The sequence below is a fragment of the Schistocerca gregaria genome, chromosome 4, assembly GCF_023897955.1.
Source record: "Schistocerca gregaria isolate iqSchGreg1 chromosome 4, iqSchGreg1.2, whole genome shotgun sequence".
Taxonomy (NCBI): Eukaryota; Metazoa; Arthropoda; class Insecta; order Orthoptera; family Acrididae; genus Schistocerca; species Schistocerca gregaria.
Window position 1 is genome coordinate 41,027,407 of NC_064923.1, and position 17,478 is coordinate 41,044,884.

Sequence of the window (17,478 nt, forward strand, 5' to 3'; positions counted from 1 at the left end):
GATATTTATTTTGAAATCGGAGACTCCTCTGCTGAACACCCTGCTGTCAAAAAATCATGATTTCACTATTATTAGGTGCATGCCAAATATCAAATTACACGCTTCTACATATTTTACAGGCATGGAATGTTAACTGGGAAGTTAAACACATGATGGTCCAGTTTGAAGAGGAAAACATTATTTTCAGTTGTCTCTCAGCTGACTGCAAAGTTATTCATGAATTCATTGGAGGATATATATTTTTGTCTATGAGATCCAAGGAAGCAAATCAGACACTCAATGAAGAAATGTTCCACAAATTGACTGGTGGGTGGGTCTGAGTCACCAACTAGAACATTTTTTTACGTAAATGCAAGACACAAGTAAACATGCAACAAGGTGCCTTCTACAACTGTGAACATATATATGATCAAAGTTGAAATATGACATTTAATATGAGCTTTGGCAACATTATTTTTAAAAGAGAAGTATTTTTAATGTTTGAAAATTTTGAAGTTTAAATAAAGTTTACTGTAACAAAGAGCAATAATATATTTCAAATTGTTGGATGTTCATCAGGCTGGTTTTTTAAAATGAGACTTGCCATTATTATATTGTAATGTTGGCTTCATGTTTTTTCTTGTTGTTGCATTAGCTTTGGTTTAAGAATCTGATATAAAATCAGCTACAAGAGCTTACTAACCAAATAAGATTCAGTCTCAAATTGGTGATACAACTAGGAAGTAACTGCAAATATGTTTATTTGTTTAATGAAATTTCTTAGGAGAGAGAGAGAGAGAGAAGAGAGAGAGAGAGAGAGAGAGAGAGAGAGAGAGAGAGAGAGAGAGAGAGAGTGGTGCTTGTGTTGCAACAACCTCATAATAAAAAATAAAATGAACAGTTTCCTTAGTAATGTGTTATATCCAGTGATAGGTGAAATTGACTCCATAGGACAGTTGTTTTCAGTGTTTGTCACATTCAGTGTTCAGCCAGTGACTATTGTTCTCCTATATTCATGAGCTGTGTGTAGCAATATTTATGGTAGTTACCATTATGATTCTGTAACTGAGTAGATTTCCTGATAAAAAGTCTACAAATGAGGTTTGATTTAAGTTGTAAGTATGCACCAAAAAGAGCTGCCATTGTTTATGTTTACCTATAATCGAAAATGTATTTTTTTTCTATGTTCACCAGAGAATTTATCGTCCTGTGAAAGATTATGGACAAAACATTTTCATTAATTTCATCAGTTCATTTTGTAATGTATTATGGAAATGAATTGTAAAAGAAAAGGATGGGATGAGTCAAAGATATTTTATTTGGAGATTCATAAGATATTTTAGGTTCTGTGGCTTGCATTTTGCTTTTTAATTACTGTTTATCTTAGTTTCACACCTTTAACAAAAGAACAGACCAAGCACCCTGATTATGAAGACCAGTATAAGACATGTCAAATGTTGTCATACAACACTTTGTTCGAAGTACACTTCACTTAAACTGACAATGGTCACTAACGACATTTCAGTGGGATTACTGCAGTTAGGCATTAATAATGAAATGGAACCTAGTGAAGCAAACACAGAATCTGAAATGCAATGTGTATGAGTAAACAAATTATCTAAGTGTAATCATCTTTTCATTACATTGAAAATTTTCTCTGTCAGTAATGTCATCCCCATCCAGTATGCATCAGGTAATGCACAAGAATATTTCTAAATTTGGTGACAGTTGTTTACAGTCATTACTTGGAAGTAATTATTTCATTCAAAGTTTTTAATTTTCTAATAATAAATGCAATAATAATAAAATAACTTAATGTATAAGAGTTTGATAATGTTATGAGCAAAACCTGTAAATGATAACATCAATTCCCGGAAATGATTATAGTGAATTACAATGAAAGAGATATTCTGATTAATTGTATTAGTGAACAGTGTTTATATGTAAATATATTTAACATATTGTAACATAAGTTTGAAGTAAATTGTTATTTATATTTGTTAGATTTTGGTGTATATCTGTTAAAATATGGCATTTTATATTCCTGTTAATGTAACTGTTACAATTGTAAGTACTTGGAACAGAAATAAAAAAATGTACACATGAAAGAGCATCATGTATGGTAACAGTGAGAATGGAAGCAACAGAAATAAGTACTTAGCATTTGTATGAAAATGTAAACAGTAGTAAGATTCCTCTATATACTGAGCTGACATCCACTTCTCGAACACAATTTAAGTGTACTTATACAGAGACCAAAGAGGCAAAATGTAAATGGAACAGTATTTTGTGATGTTACAGTACTTTTGAATAAAGCCTAATAACAACAGTTTAGCTGGCCAGTTTTTCAGTTGCAATGATTTTGAAAAAACCTCCATGTCAGACACTAAAATCAAGGTTAAAATTTATAATTAACATGTAATCAAGTAGGATGGTAGCTGTATGGGTTGGAACATCAATGTACTCTGTTTTTTCAGTTCTGGATATTCAAAGGTTCTATAATTCGAAATATTTTGATAAAAGTGGCGAAAATTGTGACAGCAGCATTTGACGATGTAATTAATGGTGCACTAACTCAGAAGTGATTGTAACGTTTCCCAAAAAGAAATTCTATAAGCAGTTCTTAGCTTTGCGTTTGTGTTCCATGCTTCGAATGATATTACTGTTATTCAGTTTAAGCAGTGTGCCTTATAGTTGAAAGAGCACTGATTTCCTTCAGGAATTATGCTTCACTTTCCGGTTATTTGGAAGAACTGTTGTTGGCTTCAGCTCAGTGTTTTTGTGACAGACAGCTTAATCATGCAGATGTGAGAATAACTGCCAAGTATAACACCGATATAAGCTGAATGTGGGTACCACGAAAACTCATCAGAGATGGGTGAATCTCCAAGTCTTCTCCAATACGTGCTAGTGTAAGTTCATGCTCAGACTGTCATCAAAGTACTGTTAGCACACGTGTGGGGGAAATGGACGGAGGGACATTACATTTATCTTCAATGAGCAATCAGATACCATAACATTCAACATTATGTCACAATTTGTAGCCAGTACTTACCTCTAGGAGGTGAAATACATTGCTAGACAAAAAATATGAAGCACCCAGAAGACACGGTTGGATGCCAATGTAACGTCTCATGGGTACACAGCATTGTTGGCTACAAAACAATTAGAGTTGCAATTCTCTGTGACAGGTAGAACTGCCACTGGTATGCATTAGCGTTTTTGTGTTTAAAGTTGTCACCAGAACTGGTGAGGTGTATTAGGACACAAACAGTGTCGCATATTAAGTGATCACTGTGAAGACTGTGTGCTCATGTGAGCTGGCATAATCATCACCTTACAGAGTTTCAAAGGCATCTCACTGTATGTCTCCAATCAGCCGGCTGGCCAAATTGTGCAACATCCAGATCTGTGTGCCATTCAGCTACCTGATGACAGACTGCGTGGGATAGTCAGTGCGGGCCCACAACCGCCGAGGTTCAAGTCAACCACATTTGACCATCAAGAGGGAAGATCAATGTATAAAGAGACAAGAACATTCCGATCCTTTCACATCTTCACCTGCCATCTGAGAATGAGTGATGGGCTTCCTGCAACGTTCTGTGTCATCTCACACTGCCGGTTGGAGACTAACAGCGTCTGGACTAGGGAATTACTGTCCCATGCATAGGGTGCAGTTAATGCGATGACACAGACGGCTGCATTCGGAGTGGTTCTGTGACTTGAGAGCACAAACTGCTTACGAATGGCAGCACACTGTGTTCAGTGATGATCTGCAGTTCTTCAGTACCCCGAATAACTGCCACAGGCGAGTAAGGTGACAATCTGGGGAGAGGTTCCATTCTTCCAATGTTTTAGGAAGGAACAGTGGTGTCACTTCTGGCATCACAGTGTGCGGAGCCATCGGATATGACTTCAATTCACAGCTAATAACTAATGAGGTAGGACTGATGACACGACGGTATGTCACAGACATCTTGTGCTCTCGTGCGCTACCTCTCGTCTGACAGTGCCATTTTTAAACAGAATAATGGTCATCTACACATGGCATGTGCTTCAGTGAACTGTCAGTGTAATGATGTGGTACTCCTGTGTCCAGCGAGATCCCCAGATCTGTCCCCGTGTCCCCGACAGAACGAGAATATGTGTGGGACCGGCTCGGACATCAACTGTATCCCAGTGCCAGTATCTGGGATATCGAGGACCGATGACAGTTGTGGGCCAGATCAGCTCAGGAGAGGATACGGTGCCTTTATGACACTGTGGGCGAGAGGAGTGGCAATGACATACTAACAAGCTGGCGCATACTGTCAAGATGTTTGTAAATTTGACTCCAATTTGTTATCACTGAAATAACATCATGTACCCTCTCAACCCCTGATGTTGCATTTCATTTCCTCCTCCCCTTCTAGGTGCTTCACTCTTCTTGTCACACAGTGTATCTGCATGTCAAACAGGCACACCTAACAACACATGACACTATCCTAGCTTCTGGAACTTCCTTCCTCAAGGAAGAGTGTTTAGGGAAGGTTAAAAAGGAAGGGCAAGTCACTTTGACATTAGGATGAGAGGGATCAACCTGTTTTGAGGACAAGTTTATCTAAATTATTTTTAACCTTCCACAGCCTATCCCTCTGCCATTCCTTAAGAAGGAACTTTTGATTTTGAAAGCTAGGATAGCGTTGTGTATTCTTATTTGTGCTAGTGGCACCACTGATTAAACATCATTCACGAGTTAATAAGAGAGAAAAGCTAATGCACTTAACTTTTCACTGTTATTAATCCATGCATGATGTTTAAGCAGTAATCTCTGTCTTGCATGTTATCCTGTCTTACATCTTTAAACACTCAGATTTTCAAATCTCATCCAATGCAGTTGCGAACCATCAATCAGTCCCCAACAATCAGTCTCCCTTCTCATCCCATGCAGTAAGTCTCCCCTGACATGTGGTTCTGGATGACTTTCCTGAAATCTGTCTCTTTTCCTAGACCTCTCCAGTCCTTCTCCTTCACCATTCATACTTTCCATTTAATCCTTCTGCCTCAAGAAGGAGCCACCAGCTCCAAAAGCTTGCCTAAATACTATCCTCTTTTATGTGTGTGTCCTGACACCTCTTGTTGGGTAGATTTTCTATCTGTCCAATTAAATTAATTTGACAATATATGATATGTGTGATGCAATGGTTCAGATGGATGATTAATTGACTGTAGAGTAAGATGTAAATTTATGTGACAGTAATTCAGTCATGAAAGTCAGCACCTTACCTAAGCTATGTGCGGTACTGATACTGAACAGCTTGGCTCAACTGAAGACCAATGTCAGGTAGTGTTGGCCACCCTCTGTCAATTTTTGGGTACATTCAAATCCAGAAGGAGACAAGACAGAGCAGGAGACCCAATGACATTTACGATATCAACACTGGGGTAACTAATCATCAGTCAGCACTCATATAAGGTCCCTCCACCTAAAAACCAAATAATTTAGAAGAAATGGAGAAGATGCTGGGAGACTTCATCATTCAGCCATCAGAGAGTTCTTTGTTTTCCCCTGTGGTTCTCATGAAGAAAATGTATGGTACACAGTGTTACTGCACCTATTACTGGTGTAAGAATAAATTCACCAAAAAGGGTATATATAACCACTACTAGGTGATGACGCCCTGGATGTATGAAGGCTGCAAAGTGTTGTTGTACTATTGATGCTTCTACAAGTTTGAAATTATGCGCTTTGGACTGTGCAATTCTACAGCAACCTCTGAACCCACGATCGACAACCAACTCTGCTATCTTAAATGAATGACATGTCTTTACTGCATTGATGATGTTATTTTCTCAAAGACATTTGAAGCAGATCTAGGCCATTTGACAACTGTGTTTAAGTGTATCCAAGTTGAAAGGCTCTGTATGAATCCAAGAAAGTGCTTCTTTATAAGCCAAGAAATCTTGAGACATAATGGAGTCTGTTCTGTCACATAAAAAGTAAGGGCCATTACAGATTTTCCAGTTTTTTGGCACATTTGTGATGTGAGATGCTTCACAAAGGCTTTCACTTGCAAGGTAGGATAATTACCAGAACTGCTGAGGTAGATGCCAATTACTTATTTATTTATTTATTTATTTATTTTTGCATCAGTTAACATGAAAGAGTCTGTGCTCTTAAGGAGGCATGATTATTTTCATGAGTTGTAGCACTTTTTGATGCGACTGTGCAGCAGAAACTAGACACTGTGCGAGGGTCCTTTTGCATATTACTTTAGATCCCAGTTTTAAAGTTTATTTCTTAACTCAAGTTTCAGACTAAACGTCTGATTAAACTCACTTAATTCCTTCATTGTGGAATCTTACTCGATTACTTTATTTCCAGTTGTAATATAATTAAATATTTCTTTTAATGTACCAATGACTACAAAAATAAATTACATAAATGACATTAACTATTTATTATCATACACATGAAGCTTACACAAGCTCTGCTCAGCACATGAAGTGATGGAACATTAACTGAAAAATCATCATATTAAAATTATTTTCCATTGAAGTTATGTTATGTCATCACACTCAAAATTGCTTTCTCCTAGACTATCATTTCAGAGCCTCAATCTGACCACCCAGCAGCAGCCAGCACCCTCAGCTTGCATCTGCTGTCCACTACTCTTTTTTATGGGATGGGAGCAGTGCACATTGAAAAAGGTACTAAAGTAACGATTGCTTACACATCCAGAGTTCTCTGCTAGTGACTTCAGTTGTCTGGGCAGTCAGTAAGTTCTGATCCTGTTTAAATGACAGGGCATTCATTATTGTGACTGATCATTTTCTATGCTCGCTGACAAGCTGGCAGGCTTGTTCAGGACTGTTGGCTTCAGGAATACTTCACAGTAATACACAAAAATGGGCACAAAAACAAATATGCCAAATGACTTTTGCAGAATCCATTGGAGGATCATTACAGTGATGACAATACCCCAGTCACGGGTGCAAATCCAGCATTACTGAAGAACATAGAGGCCTTACAGCAAGGAGAAGATGCCAAAGGAGAAAGTGAGATTAATAGATGAAACATGAAGGAATGATGACCCAATGGCAGGGAAATAGTTGCTTGCCAGCTTATTTATCAGCAGCCTTATTTGACTTTTTTCTTGATGCTTGGACATCAGATCATCTGGGATTTTTAAAGGCCAAAGATAGAACCAAATGTAAGTCTCATTGGCCAGACATCTATCAGTTAGTTGGACAATAACTTAAGTCACTGTAATGAACGCCAATAATGGAGGTATGTTCCCCAGTTATCACCAGACCATCCAGTACCAGCTAATTTGGATTTCATAAGCTCTCCTTGGCAGCACCAGCAAAACTGAAAATTTAACTGAATGTAAGATGGTTTTTGTTCATTGATGTACGTCACACCATATTTTACATGACAATGATACACTCATTTTATTCCATGTCAAGGTCACTTAACAAGTATGGTGACCAGCTTTTACACTATGACAAATTATTAGTGCAATTATCCACGTCCAAATCCACAAAGTTTAATAGTCACAATGGCAATGTCAAATTTCAGCTGAGGCACACAAAACAATGTTCACAGTTACAAGAAAATGTCACAGTTCTCACATATCACAGTCCTACAATAATTTATTAAAGTGATTTACATTTTGGTAGGTCATTTAAATTAGTCCATATGATGAGTCACTGGATCTGACAACAGCTCAGCATGACGACCACCTCTCATAGTACCTGCTATCGCTACACAGTTAACTTAAAAAAATTAGGTAAGAGATATGACTTGAAAGTAATTAAACTATAATGATTGAGTTTTGTGTAAAAATCTGGGTGACATCCACTAAGGACAAGCTGTTGTTTTAAAAACTACATAATGCTCTGAAATGTGCCTAGGCTGGAATTTACTGTTTGTGATGAGGTGTTAGAAGAAAAGGATTTTGAATTACAAAAAATATTACTGGTTACAAATTTATAAAAATATATCGGCACTATTTTTCTTCTGCATTGTGAATCCCCTCATTTACACGAATACACACATATTACAAATAATGGTAAATTACATGCGTTTCTTGATTAGTGAGTTATTTAATTTATACTGTACTTCATTTTGTACTGAAAAATTAAGATAATTTAAACAAGCAGCCAAAGTTCAGTATTTCATAGTGTTTATTACAAAATCTGGAACAGTATTGGCAGTGGCTCTGAACTTCAAGTTTACTTATTGTGTTAGATAATTAATTTCCAGTAATTTAAAACACTTGACATGAAATTTGGAATGTTTAGTTTGAACAATTGTGCTAATTTTAATTAACTATAATCTTTGTTCATAAATAGGAATAAGTCAATAACAAGGAGCATGAAAATCTGTTTGATAATTGCTTTTTATTAAGAGACAATGCCAAATTTCACAGAAACATTGTTTTCAGATGAAGCTAGTTCCCAACTTTCGGTGTCAGTTGCTAGACAAAATCTGATTTTAAGATCCAAATCATCACTGAGCACATTCAGGATATTCTTATCTTGCATCATTGTCTAGGATTCAGAGTGGAGGTATGTTTATCTGGTGCAGAGCTATCCAACACTCTCCCATGTAGCATAAATCAAGAAAGTTGTAATTGTTAATAATTGAAAATTAAATTGAAAATATACCTCATTAACCACTCCTACAAATTATCTGATTATTTAAAATTATTTTCTGTTGGTTACACAGTAAGCAGCAGTGTTTATTTTAAAGCTGCACAAGAAGCACGAGTGTACTGCAAATGGGCCTCTTCACAGATCTGTTGATACCTTGTATTGTGAGACATTACTTTTACTGCTCCTATTATTTATATTGCTACATCACAGATACATGAGGCAGCAACTTTTTTCAAAGTAGAGGTGTTCAGCTGGTGTAATCACAAATAGTTTATTGTTAATGCAGTGTGTGATTAGGATTCAATGATTTGTTCATGTTTTATTAATGTATTTGGATCTCAAATTATTTCTTACTATTGGCAAAGACAGGGCAGTAGCTGTACTAGTGTGACATAGTGGACTGCAACACAAGACATGTTTAATAGCAGAAACATTAGACTTTCAGATCTGTGTGTGACTTCCTGGTGGAGTGTAAAGAACATACGTCTTAATGCCCTGAACTTGTGGAAAGTGTTACTCTTCTGGTTTTATCTAAAAAAACATCTGCTTCAGAAAGTCATTGTTTGCCAGTGGAAGTATAGATTCATTGACAACAATTCTGACATAATAAAATGTTTGCTGCTCAGTAAAGTATACTGCAAGCTGCTGTAACCAGATAAAAGGTGAAGCTAAATGCTACACAGCACAGCTACTCAGTTTCACTCATTCACTGCACCTAAAGACAGGCACCTATAATACGATTAGTGATGTGAAAGTCATTTTGCTTTGTGACAATGTCAAATAACATGTTCCAAACTGAGTGAAGGAAACCTTTAGGTACCCTGATAGGACAACTTACCTGACACACTACATTCACCAGAATCACCTCTCTCCATTGCTATTTATTTTGGTCAATGCAGCACAGCCATTCTGAATAACACTTCACATTTTTTAACAATCTCAAAAACTGGCTTCACAAGTGGAGTTTAGAAGAACCAGAATCTTTTTATCATAGAATCCATTTCATTACCCGAAAAGTGGAAAAAGTCAAAGGTACTAAGGCCCACTATTTTCAGTAAATTATTTTACACCATTCTATTAAAATAAATGTGTTTTCTGTCCAAGATACACTGTGGATTAATTCACTTACAGGTACCCTATATAACTTGACTCAGTCCATGTTCTTGAAAGTTCTCCTTTGTGACGGGAATCATGCCACATGGTGAATGAATGAATGGACGCCTGGTGTGCACTAATGAAACACTGTTTTGTTGGACTTATCTTCTTTGCTGAAGAAAGAGGAATTGTGCAATGTGGCTCAACTTTTTGAAGAGATATGTGTAACCTCAGTTAGACATTTCCAATCAAATTTTCTGTTTCTTTACCCCTCACTACTCAGCTAAAACTTTTTACGAATTCCTGAGTGATAATTTTCAGACAAGTAGATAGGATATGTTGAAGCTATTCTTTGTCTGACATGTTATTCAGAGATTATCTAGCTGTATTTTTAGTCTTTGGTTATCTTTTGAAGAGCCATGTGTACATCATTAGGAGATCATACATGCAGTTTCTAGTGTGATAGCGTGAATTTTGACAAGAATCTGAACACCCACACTCAACATTGTTCATACCGCCAGCAATCAACGTGTGTGTGTGTGTGTGTGTGTGTGTGTGTGTGTGTGTGTGTGTGTGTGTGTGTGTGTGTGTGTGTACAGTAGTAATTATTTGAGAGAAAGGTTATGCTATTTTTGTAAAATAATGATGTACAGCTATAAGACATGAAATAAAATATATAAAAGAACAAAAATGGAAATAATAATGATGAGTAAAAAATACAGTTGTCACAGATATTCTAATCTTCATCTTCCTCCTCTTCTCCTTCCTCTTCCTCTTCTTCTTCTTCTTCAGGTCGAGCCTTCTTTTTCTCGTGAGCCAGTCTCCATGCTTCTTCTTGTTCTACTGATGGGTCCTCAATTTCCATTATTTCTGGCCCAAGGGGGTATTCTGTTTGAATAGACTCCATCCCAGGAGGAGAATAGTTATGAGCAACATATTTGTGGCCCCATCCCAAATAAATATTGTCAGATTTCCTGTAAGGAAGTAGTTTATAGTATGAAAGATTCTGTACATAAATCTTGAAAAACAAAGTTACAAACAGCAACATTTTGTGAACATCATTTACTGGTCTTTACACTAAAACTATATTGCAGGATGTGCTTCCACTTATTGAGTGGTAGCAGATGTAAACATCAACAAATAAAAGATGATACAATGTTTGGTTTTTGAACAGAGCTCACATTCATTGAACAAGCAATTTGGCAGATCTGGCAATCTCATTTTAATCAAGTAAACTCTGAGTCATCAGAACAATGTAATATATAGTTTTAGAATGCTTGAGTAAATAGCAGCATTTCTCGAAGCAGCAGCTTTCTTGCTAAATTTACATCTGAAATTCAGCTTATGAAAACAGAAGCAGTAAACAGCAGTGCAATGGTACTTTACTGTTAGTATAGTTCATTCTGGGGCTGCTTCCTTGTATCTCCTTCCAATGACAACTACCTCTTTCACCTTTTTGTTGTATAACTACCCTCTGTTTTCTATTTTTGCGAGAGGATGAGAACTATTTTGAAGATTTGCCATGGAAACCATAAACAGCCACTTGTGAAAAAGCAGCTTTCAGTTTACCTGCTCTAGTGCTTTAGTGACATTAAAAAAAATGTGCCAGATATACACAGCTTGTTGTCAAGGCATTTGCTTGTTTTAGTGATTATGTCACTAATAGCATGCACAGTACTTCATCCATCCCAAAATCTGTACTGATTATTCAGATTTTTTAATTTTATTTATTTATTTATTTTTTGATTATACACTGCTAAAATATTTTAGGAAAAATTGATAATATCAATACTGGCTGGAAAGTTCCTATTGCATCTTGTCTTTCTCTTTTGTGGACAGGTCGAATTTCTATGTATTTCAGCTTGTCAGGGAAGCAACAATCACGAGATCACTAATTGATTATGTGGCACAGCTAGAGAGCAATATTATGACACCCTGCTTTTATTATTTTTGTTGGAATTTCATCCAATCCCACAGATTTAAAGATTTTTTAAGGATTTTATAATGTTAGCCATTGCATGACAGCATACACGAGTAAATTTAAATTCTATCAATGTGTGTTTCATTGTATTGGGACTTATTTGAGGAGAAGATAATTTATCCATTTTATTTAAGGTTATAAAGTGTGTGTTGAATTCTTCACAGATATGTCTGGAATATGTAAAAGATTCCACATTAGTTTCTAATCCAGGCTTAAAACGATTAGTTTTTTCAGAAACTATTTCAGTCTTGCTATCTCCTATAAGGCTTTTGTTGTTATAAAACTTAAGATGAATTTACTTTTGGCCATTTGTTTTGCCTGTTTAACTACAAGCCGACCATGGTGTTATTGCACTTGGCCTCCTGTGGCTATTATAAGAAACACATGCGTACGTTACAGTTAACAAGTACAGTGCATCACACTGGGAATAATTTCAAGATAATTGTGCATATACTATAAAGTGTTACAGTGCACCCTAGTTGAATATCATGATAAAAACTCATGATAAGCAAACAAAAGCACCATCACTCCTAGGTGCAATAATATTGTTGTTGACTAATACTCCTTTAAAAATTCTTTTTATCTACATACACGAGAAACTAGATGTCTTTGCTTCAATGTGCAGTTTCCTCTTTCTAATACAAGAGATACTCATCTTTCACTTACCCATGAATTATTTTACTGTACCAGGTGTACAAGTATTAAATGCGGACTTTTTTTTGTCTAAAAACATGTTTTTGTCTAAAAACATGTTAAATTCAAAAGAATGATAAATAGAGCTTTATTCAAAGTGTGATTCATCGTTCGTTATACATTTTTCCCATCTTTTGGGCAACTTGTGAATACCGCACCAGCAAAAATTCTCCCCTTCTGCTGCAAACCATACATCAAGCCATTTTTTCACACCTTTTGTACGAACTAAAGCACTGCTCAGCAGGGGCATGACCCATCGATGCAAACAAGTGGTAATTGGAAGGAGCCAAGTCTGGTGAGTAAGCCACATGGGGTAGAACTTCCCAGCTGAGTGCTTCGAACATGTTGTGAACCAGTTTTGCTATATGTGCCATGAAGAAAAATGACACTGTGTTGCCTTCTTCGGTACTGTGGACATTTTTAAGCAGTAAACAGTTCAAATTAGTCAGTTATTGTTGGTAACATTTAGTATTCACTATTTATCCAGGTTTTAATAGCTCATAATAGACCACACCCCTCTGGTCCCACCAAACACGGAGTGGATGTGAATGGTCTATCCATGACTTTTTGCTCTTAGGATTCTCAAAATAAGTCCACTTTTCATTCCCTGTAACTATAAAACACAAAAATAACTTCCTACTGAGTGAGAAAAATCTCACATGTGATTCTGTGCTTTTTCACTTGCCTGTAATACACCTCGCGCGGTACCCGTCTTCCAGTCTTCTGAATCCTGAGTCTTTCCCATCTTCTTCTTCTTCTTTTTCTTTTTTTTAATGCCAAAACCATCAGTCACGCATAACATGTAATGGAGCATGTTCATCACAAGCCACTTGAATCAGTATGACTCAGCAGCAACTTTCTTCAAATGAAAACAAAAAATTAATGCTGTCTGCGAATGCTCTTTGTTCAGTATAAATTTCAGCATATTAAACATAACAACACAACACTATGCACATGCTATTCCAATTTATCACTCATTTGCAAGTGACACTTGTTGATGACATGAGAAAATGGTGCAGTGTCAAATCTTAATGGCACAAGCTGCATTTTTGCAACATGCGTTGTGCAAAATCTGCATTTCATACTTGAACACCTGGTGTTATTCATGTACTGTTATAGAAAATCCTCATGAATTCTGAACCAAAAGTGTTGTAGTTACTGTTTACTGAACAATGGTTGCTGAGTGAGCAAGAAGTTCCATTCAGTTTTGAGACAAATATACTCACATTTTGCTGACTAAAGTTCCTGACTGTATTTACAGTATAGATATTACATAAATATGGTAAAGAGACAAAAAGGGCTGAATAGTCAGATATATACTATCTATACATTTTGTAGAGGATTCTGTTACTCCAGTGTGTTCACTAAAACTTAGTGTCATGCCATTTGTAGATAGAAATTCCTTCAAAGGAATGACACGTCTGTCATCAGATCTTACATCTATTTTGAAGTCAGCACAAATTATGACCTTTTCATCCAACGTTTCTGCCTATGATGTACTCAGCAAAGCTTAATATTTGTCTAGAAATGCACATATGGATGCACAGCCAGGGACATTATATATGCTAATAATTAATACACGATATTCTAAATGTATGTATGTATTGTATGGTAGTGAAACATGGGCTGTGGGGAAACTGAACAGAAGAGAATCAAAGCATGTGAGATGTGGTGCTACAGACAAATGCTGAAAATTAGGTGGATCGATGAGGTAAGGAATGAGGAAGTTCTGCACAGAATCGGAAAGGAAAGGAATATGTGGAAAACACTGATAAGGAGAAGAAACAGGATGATAGCACATCTGTTAAGACATCAGGGAATGACTTCCATGGTACTAGAAGGAGCGGTAGATGGTAAAACCTGTAGCTGTAGGGAAAGACATAAATTGGAATACATCCAGCAGATAATTGAAGACATAGGTTGCAAGTGCTACTCTGAGATGAAGACGTTAGCACAGGAGAAGAATTCATGGCGGGCCACATGAAACTAATCAGAAGACTGGGGGGGGCGGGGGGGGGGGGGAGAGGGGACATTAAAAAGTTCATTGCAGCAGCTTTCAAATAACAGCTTCTTATTCAAGCAATTAAATGTCTAGCTGACTTCAAAACTTATTGATTGCTGTACTGGAAATCATGAGGCACTAAATCTGTTTTTCGTACAAAACCCTACTGCTAAATTTTAATCTGAAAGTGAATTTATAAAGTTGATATTGTCACTTTTAACCAAGTGTTCATTTAAACATTTAACTCACACAGAATTGGTGTTCTCTAGAAATATTTAATATAGCTTGGTTTCACTTAACAAGCACTGAATTAAAAATTAATTGTTGTATCCTTTTCATGCCCTCTATCATACGTACAAACAATGTAGTTCATCAGTTTATATTAAAATGTATACTGATTGTGTTCATCATGTAGTCTCACTTCATTACTATAATTATAAATGAATTATGTCAAGAGGTGTCTGCCTCATCCTATACCATATGTACAAATAATGTCATAAAAATAATCTTTCCTATTCAAAAGCCTACCTAAGTTTAAGTGCATTATTAAATTCTTTTATGAACTAAATCAGATGCAGAATAAATTAAACTGCTTAACATTTCTTGTATCTGCATGAGTTTGTATTACTACATTGCATTCTCAACATATTTTGTCATTTTTGGACCCAATTCCATGCAAACAGGTCCACTTTACTTTCCATGTGCTACAGTGCCCAGCACAATAAAGATTTATTTTTGCATTAATTAACAAGAGATATCTCCTTGAGAGCACCATTTGGGATGCAGATGAGGATAGAATGGGTGTAGTGATACTGTGAGAAAATTCGAGACAGCTGTGAGACAGGCATCTATAGAAGGCATCTAGAGTAGATGACAGTCCATTAGATTCTTAGAACCAGCCATGTCAAAATTATTCTACTCAATATGCAGGATATTCAAGACAGGAAATGAATGAATGGTAGAAGCTGTCTTCAGATAAATTTTGGTTATAGTCTACCATGGGTTGTTTGTGAGAATGACCTATGTTCCACGGAGGATACTCCCGGGGGCAAAAGATGGTTGAGTCTGTAATAAACATTTTATGTAGTGGGGAAAACACACAGTGTACATCCTGATCTGTAATCTGTGCAGATGGTGTGTATGCCGTGATGTAACACTGTAGGGGTGAGTGCAGCAGCACTTGCTGGACGTGGGCATTCATGACTCGATGGTGTCATGAACACCTCAGAGAAAATGGACATACTACAACATAAATGCTCAAGACAAATGAAGATTGTAAATCTCAGGTCTCAAGTCTATTGGTGTGTTCAGACATATTGATTGATGTATCTGAACTTATGAGTTACTGATGTGTCTTCAAAATTGATGTATATAGTTAAAACAATACAGAAGATAATCATTGACGATGTGTTCATCATTCACTAGCTGGAAGTTGTGAGACACTCTCTTACAGCATCGACCTGCCTGTAAATGAAGTCAAGACAAATAAATTCATACATGGCCATCAAAAGTAACTCACAGCACTTCACAGATCTGCCACACAGTGTTCCCTACTCATGATGGTACAGTCAAGTAGCAATACGCACACAAGAAAGGGAAACAGTGCATGGTATAGCTGAATAGCAGAACATATGAGGGAATACTGCTATTATAGCTTATCTTGGAAAATAGTTTCGAAAAAAAAGATGAATCAACCTTTACAAATTAGTAAATTTGGAAAGTGAAGCACTTCAACTGAAAGACAAACTTTGAAATTATGAATGTAGCATGGATGAAATACAGGGAAAGAAAGGTTATGAACAACTTTTCATTCACCAGACTCCAGATGTGTGTGCAAGTTGCGCTTGTTTGAGTGTGTGTGTGTGTGTGTGTGTGTGTGTGTGTGTGTATGTGTGTCTACTGCTGACAAAGGCCTCAATGGCCGAAAGCTATGATTGTGTAAATCTTTTTGTTATGCCTATCATGGCTCAGCATTTCCGCTATATGGTGAGTAGCAATTTTCCTTCTCTCGTATTGTTAGATTCCAGTTATAATAGTCAAAGGACATGAATGGGAAGCAGTGGTAGAGAAGGTAGCGAGACAGAGTTGTGGCCTTCAACATCAATCAATCTATACATAAAGCAAGTAGTAAAGTAGTAGAGTAAACTGGAAAGTCCATAGACTAAGACTGGAAAACAGATTCCTGAAACCTGTTAGGTTTTCTTTGAAAATTTTGTAAAAATTTCTGATGTTGTTCTTGATAAATTCTTGTTCAGTTTATTTAAGCAGGCAATGAGAAAGCTCTGGTAGATAGACACAATAAAAAACACAAACAAATTTCTAGCTTTCGCAACACACGGTTGCTTCGTCAGGAAAGAGGGAAGGAGAGGTAAAAACGAAAGGATGTGGGTTTTAAGGGAGAGGTTAAGGAGTCATTCCAGTCCCGGGAGCAGAAAGATTTACCTTAGGGGGAAAAAGGGACAGGTATACAATCGCACACACACAAATATCAATCTGCACATATGTGTCTTTCCACTCTTGAGACTGGAATGACACCTTAACCTCTCCTTTAAAACCCACATCCCTTTGCCTTTCCCTCTCCTTTGCTCTTTCCCAATGAAGCAGCCATGGGTTGCGAAAGCTTGAAATTTGTGTGTGTGTTTTTTATTGTGTCTGTCTACCAGCACTTTCTCATTGCCTGCTTAAATAAACTGAATAAGAATTTATCAAGAACATAAGAAATTTTTACAAAATTTTCAAAGAAAACCTAGCAGGATATCAACTATATAACCTGTGCTTTCGCTGGCCTGATGGATCACTGAAAACCAACCCTAAAAAGAACTGTCAAATTTTAGCTAAACTTTTCACTCACTTCTCAACTGTGAACCTCTGACAGAACAACTAGATTTTGAAAAACCCACATCCAATCCATATTTAAATCCACCATCACTTAAAGAGGTAAAGGAAATAATCAAGTCTTTGAAGAACAACAAGTCTTCAGGGGAAGACAAAATCATAGCTGAAGTATAGAAATTAAATGACAATAATCTCACACAAGCAACCCACAAAATTATATCAATTATTTGGAAAACTGAACAAAAACCTGAAG

At 36.6% G+C, this 17,478-nt stretch overlaps 2 protein-coding genes across 3 annotated transcripts in view; one reads left to right on the forward strand and one right to left on the reverse strand.

Moving 5' to 3' along the window:
* LOC126267336 (unc-112-related protein-like) overlaps positions 1–2,313 on the forward strand; it is a 617,319-nt gene extending 615,006 nt beyond the window's left edge. Inside the window, exon 10 of the mRNA XM_049972442.1 lies at positions 120–2,313. Within this exon, the coding sequence (XP_049828399.1) occupies positions 120–320 (201 nt within the window). The 3' untranslated portion in view covers positions 321–2,313. The remainder of the gene's footprint in view (positions 1–119) is intronic.
* The window catches only part of LOC126267338 (radial spoke head protein 6 homolog A), a 355,206-nt gene continuing 339,754 nt past the window's right edge, over positions 2,027–17,478 (reverse strand). For both annotated transcript variants that reach the window (XM_049972452.1, XM_049972451.1), the window contains exon 10: positions 2,027–10,688. In XM_049972452.1, coding sequence (XP_049828409.1) covers positions 10,451–10,688 — 238 coding nt within the window. In that variant the 3' untranslated portion in view covers positions 2,027–10,450. The remainder of the gene's footprint in view (positions 10,689–17,478) is intronic.